The 10,222-nt window shown below is 44.8% G+C and overlaps 1 protein-coding gene across 1 annotated transcript in view; it reads left to right on the top strand.

Annotated features, from left to right (window-relative positions):
- SH3PXD2B (SH3 and PX domains 2B) overlaps positions 1-10,222 on the top strand; it is a 153,998-nt gene that overhangs the window by 38,389 nt on the left and 105,387 nt on the right. The window contains exon 2 of the mRNA XM_006884352.1: positions 5,463-5,543. Within this exon, the coding sequence (XP_006884414.1) occupies positions 5,463-5,543 (81 nt within the window). The remainder of the gene's footprint in view (positions 1-5,462; positions 5,544-10,222) is intronic.

Genomic DNA, 10,222 nt, shown 5'->3' with positions numbered 1-10,222 from the left:
CCCCGGTATTTTCTTAGTTTGTTCTTCTGTCTCCTGTATTTCCTTTAAATTAGAGAGTTAGGTTATCTGCAGGCTTGAGATTCAGGGTAAGTATTTTTGGCAACACCACTTGACATAATTTTGTGCAGTTCATTTGCACCATCGAAGAGATCACACAGTACCTGGTTGATTCTTGCTGGAGATACATTGTTTATTATGGTTGTAAATATCAGGTTAAAGTCACTATTGAAATAGGCCATTTTTTCACTTTACTAGGAAAGTAATCCATGGGCAGTATTCCCTACTTTTTTACCAAAGCCCAAAGCCCCACTGCTGTTGACTCTAATTCTGTTCAAGGTGGTCCTCCGTCCTGTTTCCGAGACCATAATAGTTACAAGAGGAAGCTGCCTGTCTTTCTCCCAAGGAGCAGCTGGTAGATTTGAACTGTTGACCATTGTGTTTTATTTTGTTTTAAAACCACTAACCTTTTAATTAGCAGCCCAATATGTAAAGCATTAAGCACTACTCTACCAGTGTTTCATACTGATCCTCCTGGTCTGAACTGGTTATAGCAGTGGGAATGTTGTTATTGTTAGGGGCTGTCAAGTCGACTCGGACTCATATGACTTGATGAACAACAAATCGAAACTTTGTCCTGCACCTTGGAAGCAAAGATAATGACACTTTGCCTCACATACTTTGGACATGTAATTAGGAGGGGTGAGTCCTTGTAGAAGGACATCATGCTTGGAAAGGTGGGGGATTGGCATAAAAGAAGACCACTCTCAACAGGATTGACACGGTGACTGTAGCAGTGGGCTCAAGTGTATTGGAAATGGCACGGATGGCACAGGATAGGGCAGGTTTCAGATCCATTGTTCATAGTGTTGCTATGAGTTGTACTAGATTCAGCAGCACATAACCACTTGCCATCCTCACAATCTCTGTCCCGCCTAAGCCCATCCTTGCAGCCCATCATTGTCAATCCATGTCTTTGAAGGTCTTCCTCCCCTTTGTGGGCCCTTTGCTTTTCCAAGCATAGTACCTTTTCCCAAGGACTGGTACCTCCCAACAACATGCTCATCCTTGCCTCCAAGGAGCACCCTGCTTTCACCTCCTCAAAGGCAGATTTCTTTGTTTTTTGTAAATTCCATGGTCTGTCCAGTACTCTTTGCCAACTCTGCAAAAGCATCAGTCCTTCTTAGATTTTCCTTACTCATTGTCTAACTTTAACATGCATAAATAGCAGTTGAAAATACCATGGCTTGGGGTCAGCCATGCTTTAGTCTTTAAATGAACATCTTTGCTCTTTAGCTCTTTGGAGAGGTCCTCGACGGCAGATTTGCCCAGTGCAACATCTCTTGATTTCTTAGCTCTTGTTGCCATGGGTAGGTGTTGATTGTGGATCCAAGTAAAATGAAGTTGTTGACAAACCTCAGTCTTTCCTCCACCCAACATGTTAGCCATTTGTGAGGATTTTTGTTTTCTTAATATTGAGGGGATATGACACACCCCCCCCAAAGAATTATAAGAACATGTAGTACTTTGATTCTTCAATCTCAAATTAGTGGACACCTTTTCCCACCAAACCATTCATTCCCATTTCCTTTAGTGACTACTATTTTTGATGACAACCTGTCAGAAGAGGACTTGATCTAAAAGCATGGGTAGTTTTGAGGCTCTTGATACTTGTTGTCAGATCATCCTCAGAAACGCTTTGTCGGTTTACGTTCACATAAATAGTGTCTAAGAGATTCCATTTACCACACTCTCACCAAAAGGTCTTTTTTAAAAAAAAAAAAAGTTTGACAAAGTGTATATATATATTTTTTTAATTTGCAGTTCTCTTAGTAATATAGGCATCATTTGCTTGGTTTTTTTTTTAATTTCTTTTTTTATTCATATATCCTCTGTCTTTAAATTGAAAATCAGATCTACTCAGGGAGAAAAATCAATATTTCTTAGACCACTATAAATAAATTCACTGTGACTACTAACTTATACAATTACTAATCGTGAATAACAGTAAAATTTCTAACTAAGGGGATGCAGTGAATTTTTTGGACTTGTGCATTAGGATATCTAGCTCCTTGGAGTATTAGAGGTATCATTATTTGCCATTTTCTGCCAGGGATCTCATGAGCTCCAGTCCCCAGCCTGACCATCTCCCTGGCTACACCATGGCATGGCATATCCTTGGGGATGGGAATCACAATGAAGGACAGGGAAGAAGAATTATTCCAAGACGTTTTCTCAGGGTCTTAACTCAGATGTTCCATAAAAGGCTCCACTGTTTTCCAGAGCTAAAAGATACCACAATGATGGTGCAGTGATTCATTTTCTAAAGGAAAATGTCAAAGAAGTTAGGTGACTTGTTCAGTCATTCTGCTTTGCTTTATCATAGGGTGGGGGGTGAAGGAAGATATGTGTTATTCTATGCATTTTAATTCACGTCTAGATTCATGAGACCACTTCCATCAGGATACAGAGCTATTTCATTAGTCCCTAAAATTCCCTTGATCTTTCTGTTATAGTAACCCTATCTCCTTACCCCTAAACCTTCACATTCACTGTCTTAAGGTCACAATCCTCGTTCAGCTCTACTTTTGTCTTCTAATATGTCCAAGTGGGGATTCTTGTTTCTCCTGCTAGCTAACCTAGCCCCTGCAGTGGGGAGGTGTTTCTTCTTAATCCTGCCTTCAGTAGTCCCAGAATTTTCTCATCGGCCCACATTGGGTCCTGAGCCTGCCCGTGAGCCAGTCATTGTGACCAGGACCTGGGACATGCATGTCTGCCTCCACTCCTTATCACAAAGACGAAGGATGGGTAAAGGATAGGTGATTCTCTAAGGAAAATCCGAGTGTGATTACCAAGAAAAAAGAACCCTGCTAGTAAAATGGGTGTTGGGGGTGGTGGTGGGGTTTTTCATTACAATTTTTATTGTGATTTTAACGGAAGTTTACAAAAACCTTGGATTTCCACTCATTTATTGTTGCACATTTTCCTGCCCCCCCATTCCACTTTGCTAGTCACCGCTTACTCTGGACTGTTGCCATGCAAATGATGCCTAATCATATATATTAATCAGTTTTAAGCACCTTACTGCTGACCCAAAAGTGAGAGGTTCAAACGCACTAGTCATGGGAGAAAAAGACTAGCAGTCTACTACCATAAAGAGACAGCCTCAAACCCCTGTGCGAGAGTTCTGGGTTGCCCTATAGGTGGAATGGTAGAGGACACACAGAACATTATGTAAAGAAGAGGAAAGGCAGTGGTGTCTGATGACAGACATTGAGCAAGGCCCCTCAGATTTGTTGGTTCTTGTGGTTAAACTCAAGGGGGATTATTGTCTGTGTTTACAGAGAAGGACACTTTGGTCAGAGAGGTTCATAACTCAATGAGTCACTAGCACAAAGCTGACGTTAGAACCCAGCCCCCAGTCCTGGCTGAGCCCAAAGGCCCGCACCAACCCAGTTCTCTCTCATTTGAAAGGTTAATAAATCTCTCCCTCAAAATGCAGACATCAGAATATCATTCAGTCATTGAATCCAAAAAACCAATTTAGGCTTTCTGCAGAACCCTTGTACTGGACATACAGAACCTTAAGAATTGTAAACAAGAGAGGAAGAATGAATTGTGTAAGCAGAATATTGTTTTTCCATTTATGGGAGTATGCTTTTTGTTGGTTTCAAAAAAAAAAAAGAAAAGAAAAATCTCTGATGAGCTTTCATTTTTAGTTTCTTGCTTTTTAATCTCTGGCAGTGTTCTGGGATTAGTCATCCACACTTTACTTCAACATCCCCGGAGACCTTAAGTAAGGTATTAACCCTTTCTAGGCCTCAGTGTACCCGTCATGTAAGGCAAGGCCCTTGAACTAGCTGAGCTCTGTGATCCCTTTGGAACCCCTGGCTGTTGCAAAACCTTAAACCATTCAGCTGCTAATTGTAAGGTTGTAGGTTTGAGTCTCCCCAGCTACTGAAAAACCCCCGTGAAGCTCAGCTCTGTTCTTATATGTCCTGCTCTTACACAGGGCCAGAGTCAAATTCAGCTTGGCTGCATCTGGTTACTAATAATCCCTTTCACCTCTAACCTCTGTACTTCAGTGGTACAAAAGCTTGCTTGCCAGTATCCCTGGCTCTCTAAACCATATTCACTGTAGCAGCCAGAGGGATGGAGAAAAATATAGAGATATGAATATTTCTTTTAAAAGACATTAGATCCTGTCCCATACCTCTCCTTACCCCTTAAAACTCTTTAATAGATTTAACATCCAAACTCTTGAAGCTTCAAGCCCTCATCCCCCTCCACTGAGCTCGGTCCTGTCTCAGTGGACTTCCTGTTCCTCAGTTCCACATCTTTGCTCATAGTTTCCTTTCTGCCTAGAACACCTTTCCCTGCTGACACACATACCCCACCCCACCCCCAACTCTACCAGCAGGCTCAGGCATTCTCCTTAGCACTTAATTAGAATTGATCATTTGGTGCTTACTTGCTTGTTTTCTGGTTCATTGCCCACCTTGAGGGCAGGCTCTGGGTCTGTCTTGCTCCGCATGGCAAGATGGCCTGGCACACAATAGGTGCTTAATAAATAATGAATAGTAACCATTCACAGTCTCAGTGCCAGAGGGTGAAGGCTACAGAAGCAAGATTGAAGACTTATTTTTAATAAAATGAATGGCTTTGGAGACAGAGCTTCCGTTCTGTGGAGCTGTCACTCTTCTCAGATGAAGGCTGACTCACCCCTCCTGAGAGCTGCCTCTGCCTCCTCTCTGACTTCATGAAGTAGCATGGCATTGAGCACAAGCAGGCAGAGATGCCCAGATCCTCGTGTTGAAATCACTATTTTATACGACCAGGGAGATGGGGGTCCAGGTGGTCAGAGGGAGCCTGTGTGAGTCTGAGTCTAAAGCATCTTGCCTCTAAGACCCAAGCTCCTCTTTGCCTGCTTGTTTGAGATAAAATCCAGGTTAGATTTGCAGAGATCCTTCCTGATGCATTCCTTAGGTGGGCATCTTGTCCTGATTTGTGTTTATCATTTTTATCTCTTTTCACCTATAGGATAATTATCTTTTTAAGTCCACAGTGTTGGCCCCTCCAGAGCCACGGCTCGCCTCTTCTCAGTTTAGAATGTGGCTGTTGCAGTGAAAACTCATTTGAAAAAAGATAGTGGCTAGAACCATTTTGGTGACCACTGCCAGCTAGTCTTATCACCCTCCTTCCTGTACTGCTCTCCAAATCCTAGATATCCTTTAAGATGCACCTGAGAATTCCATGCTCATAGCGCTCTCCTGCCTCATTTCACATCCAGTATACCCATTGTGTAGAGGGGGAAGCTGAGGTTCAGAGAGAGCAAGTACCTTGTCCACAGTCATGTGGAAGAGCCAAGAATCACACCCAGGTCCTTGTGTTGTTTTGTCCGTGCACCCCCCCCCCCAGCAGAAAGACCCTTTGTGATAATGGACATCTCTGTCCCTCCTCACCAGGTCTACATCATCCGAGTCACATGGTCCAGCGGCTCCACTGAGGCCATTTACCGGCGCTACAGCAAGTTCTTTGACCTCCAGGTGAGAATTCAGGGCTCTGGAGCTGTGGGTGGGAAGTAGTCCTGCTGTCTTTGTCTTACTCCAAGAACTTCAGAGCCCAGATCTTCACCCCAGTAGACACACCATGTTCCTCTTATCTTCCTGAACTTCAAAATGACATCTGTTACTTTTGGGGCTTTCTTTTTCATTGCCTTATGCTTTGATATTTAATATCTTCCACATAAGAGGAAATGTGTTTGTTGGCTGCTTCAGAATGGAAGGTGATCTGGAAATCATTCCATGTGGGTTTGGAATACGGATCTCAATTTTGGGGTTTGGACAATCATCAGGTTTGCTGGGGAGTTAGTTTGTAGAGTATGTTCAGACACACACCTTCAAGGTAGCTGCAACTATGATCACCATCCTAGGAGTTATTTACATCTGAAGAACAAATGTCCACTCAGCGTGGACTTCACGAGAAATGTAGGGGCAGATTCAGGGGAAGAGGCAGAAAACGCTAATTGCCCAGAACTGGCAACCGAATGACCCTGTGGGACCTAGCAGGTACTCAGTATCTCTCTTTGTGATCACAGGACCCTGCTTTGCTTTCCCACTAGCCTCTGTGGACTAGCTTCTTACACGTGCCCATCAACCGGCAATCCTCAAGGGCCCTGAAAACACCTCAGTCCCCAAGTGGCTGTGTCCTTTCCTGATGTCAAATCCAATTGCACCTCAGAAACACCCTCCCCGTCCCCTGCCTCAAACACACACACACACTACCTACCACACACTACAAACATTCTACCCCCAGCTGTGCGGGCAGGAAATGGACAATCACTGGTACACACAAACATAACACACACATACTCTCTCTCTCTCTCTCTCTCTCTCTCTCTCTCTCTCTCTCTCTCGCCAGGAAATGGAAGCTCACTGGTACAGCAACCCCTGGAGGGGAACGTAGACTGACGGGGTGGCGGAGGGAAAGAGGAGGTTGTGGACGCACTTAGATGAATGTCATTTCTTGCTTTCACACATGCATATTCCCCACGATCCCTGTTCCAGCTGATCCTGAGGCTCAAGACTGTGGTTTGATCCAGTCAGTGATCGAACCCTGGCTCCAACATTCCCAAGTAATGCCCCCCCACAGGTAAGCTACCTCTGTGCAAAGGGACAGCCTAGGATCATCTTAGCTTTATATTTTCAAACTGGTGTCACTTTTGGCAGAGTTACTTAATGTTTCTAAATCCCAGTTTCCTCATCTACACAAGACAAATACAAGCATTCTTGTCATGTTCATAGTGACCGTTAGGCGAGGTCTGCCTCTGACACCCGTGCATTCACTAAGCATTGGCTCGAATCTCTGCTCCCTTTACACCGAGGTGGCGTATCCAGGGTGACATCATTTGGCAGTGCTAGAGCCAGCATTTGATCACTGAGCCTCTGACCCAAAGCCTGTTGTGACTCCCTCCACTTTCCTGTTCTCACTCAACTTTTTTATTTCAACCACAACTTAAGGGTCAGACTTTCTTGCTCACTCAGCATACTCGGTAATGATTGGGGTGAGCTATCACATAAATAACCACCTCAGACTGCCCTCCCTCAGCAAAGCTATTTAAAGGCGGGCCTTCATCTGCCTTAAGTCAGATCCAGATGCAGCCAGAGTGGGAAGGTCATAGCATTCCAGAGGTCCAGCTCGTCCTGGACCCTGCCTTCCTCCACACCCCAGAGTGGAGAGCTGGAAAAGGGTTGGGCAAGACCACGCCAGCTGAAGTCAGCTGTTCCTCAGGCTGAGGCAGGAGACCATCCAAGTGGGGTGTAGTGCCCCAGAGTGAGATGATTTCATGTTCCCAGCCTCCCTCCCTCCTGCCGGCTTGTATCCTCAGTTGTTCAGAATTAATTTGACTCTATTGTACTAGGAGTATGGATGGAACCTTCAGGGAGGAGCAGCGAAGCCAGTGAAAGGAAAGAACAAGGGAGTGGGTCACAGACCTGGGGCTGAGTCACCGCCAGCTGCATGTACAGACGACCCCTCGGCACCTGAGAGTGCACATTGGTGACGTGGGGTGACAATGTTGACCTAGCCAGCTGGCTGTTAGAATGTTGGTTCTGGACTTGCTCCATATTGTGCTTCAGCTTCATGAAGTCATTCATTTAATCCTCCCGAGAAGCTTATCACGTAATATGAGTGAAGGAACATGGGCTCAGAGAGGTGAAGTATTTGTCCATGTGCTGGTCAGTGTGAGGACTCGGGTTTGCATGTGGTCGGGTGGACAGCTGAGTACAGCTCCTGACCACTGTGCAGTCTGGTACCCTTCACTCCAGTAGCTACTTCATAAGGTGCCGTGGGAGTTAAAAGTGGTGATGTGTGTCCAAGAGAGGTACACCCACAAAGACAACAAGCAGGTGGAGGTTGCTAGGGGCTGGGGGAGGAGGGATTTGGGGAATGAATGCTTCGTGCGTAGAGTTTCTTTGTTGGAGTGATGAAATATTCTAAATGTAATCTGTGGTAATAGTTGTGCCCAAACCAATCTCTTGGTTATCAAGTCAATTCCAGCTCACAGTGACCCTAACGATCAAAATGGACCTGCCCCTTGGGATTTCCAAGGCTGTATCTTGACAGATTAGTGAACTCTGGTATCTAGTGGTAAGAAACTGCGCTGCAGTCCCAAAGCCATGCAGTTTGAATCCATCTGCTCCGCCGGAGAAGGATGGGCAACCTCCCATGCAATTAACTGCCTCTGAAAACCCGCTAGAGGGTCAGCTGCGGGTCGGTCACAACTCAGCAGTACACAACAACAACAATAGTCTTTACGGAAGCAGATCACCACATTTCTCTAAATACACTATAAAATATTGAATTGTACACTTCTAAATAGCTGGGCTTTGTAGTATGTAAATCACATCTCAGTAAGGGCTAATAAATAAATTGTGGGACGAAACCTAGGAATTTAACCACCTAAATGCATAAGATCTGTATAAAGGAAAACCACAGGATAATCCTGAGGAGACTGGGCAGTGTAATGAGCACATGTGTCTTTTGGGGTATTGAAAATGTTCTGCAATTAAGTGGTGATTGTTGTTTAACCCCATGAATGTATTAAAAATTACTGACTTATTCCCTTTAAACTATTTGGATTTGGAAGATTTGATATGTGAATCATAACTACAAAAAAAAAAAGATGATGCTGTGTGTGAGTAATTTCTGGCTTGTCGAGCACTGAGCAAACATCAGCTGGTGGGATTACTGGTGGCTGCTAAGGAATTGGCATAAGGGTGAGAGGATGAGATTATGCCAGTTTAATATAGTGGTTAAGATCCTGAGCTTTAGAGTCAGACAGAGCTGGGCTTTGCTCCAAATCCCACCACTTACTGTCTGTGAGATCTTGTTTTAGTCCGAGCAGCTTTAGTTGCAGATGATGGAAACCCGAGTCTTGGAAAAGAAGGTTGATTAGCTAAACAGCTGATGTGTCTAATGTATTGGGCTTCAGGTCTGGTTGGATCGAGGGGCCAGAATATCAACAGGAACCTGTCTGTCTTCATCTCTCGGCAGGATGTCCTGCTGTGATGGTGGCTGGAGTTCAAGCTTTACCTAACAGATCAATGAACTCAGGGAATGAGAGCACCCAACAGTTTAGGCAAACATATCCCCAGCCCATCTTGAGTCACGTGACCTGGCCACTCCATGCCAGCCCAGCAACTAAAAGTCAAATCACTTTGATGTATGTAGACTAATAGAGGGGTGGGGGTACCCCAGAGGAAGACAGGGAACTGCTACCCAGCAAGGGGAAATGGCCTCCGCCTGACAGAACAATAAATGTCCCTTCATGGGCCGGAACATTCAGGCAAAGGAAACTGCAGAGTCTGTTGAGGTAGGGAAAATATTACCCAGGTTCATTTGTAGGGATCAGCAAAGAAGAGAGTTGGGCATCAGTAAAAGGTCTCCTATGACAACAATTCACCTTCCAACAGTGTCCTGGCTTTGTTTGTCTTTGAAAAGCTCACTGCTTCTAGTTGACATTTGGCCACATATTCCCACGTGCATGCAGGGCTTAGAGCGCAGAACTTGGAATGGGGAAGATGACTGGTGTCAAGTCCCATCCTCCCTGAGCCTCGCAGACCTGGTGTTCACACTGGAGAGCCCGTCAGAGTGCGGCAGAAGGAGCAAAACACTGAGGATGGCCAGACACTCTAGAGCCGAGGCCACTGAGGGCAGAGTACGGAAGATGTGATTCAGTTGAGCCTTGTAGGAATGATGTTCATCTACTGAACTGTACCAGGCACTCATCTTGTTTACTTTCTCTTTTAACCCTCATAGGCATGAGGTCAGTACTGTATCCATTTCACAGATAGGGAAACTGAGGCTCAGAGAGACGAAGTTGCATTCCCAGAAATACCATGCCTGCATGTATCTAAGTCTGAAACCCACGCTCCAAACTCTTCCACTGGCAACTGCCCGTGTTTAAGATCAATTTGGCCCATCTCTTAAAATACTGGCAGACTATGACATATTTCAGCTAACAGATGCTGCCGTGGATGTGCTCACCAAGTTGTGTCAAGAAATCTGGAGAACATCCACTTGGCCAACTGACTGGAAGAGGTCTATATTTGTTCCCATCCCAAAGAAGGGCGACCCAACTGAGTGTGGAAACTACAGAACAATATCATTGATTTCACATGCAAGCAAGATTCTACTGAAGATTATCCAAAAACAACTGAAACAG

This window comes from Elephantulus edwardii, unplaced genomic scaffold (assembly GCF_000299155.1).
Source record: "Elephantulus edwardii isolate Elephantulus edwardi_28Jun2011 unplaced genomic scaffold, EleEdw1.0 scaffold00033, whole genome shotgun sequence".
NCBI lineage: Eukaryota > Metazoa > Chordata > Mammalia > Macroscelidea > Macroscelididae > Elephantulus > Elephantulus edwardii.
This window is presented reverse-complemented; position numbering and strand designations above follow the sequence as displayed.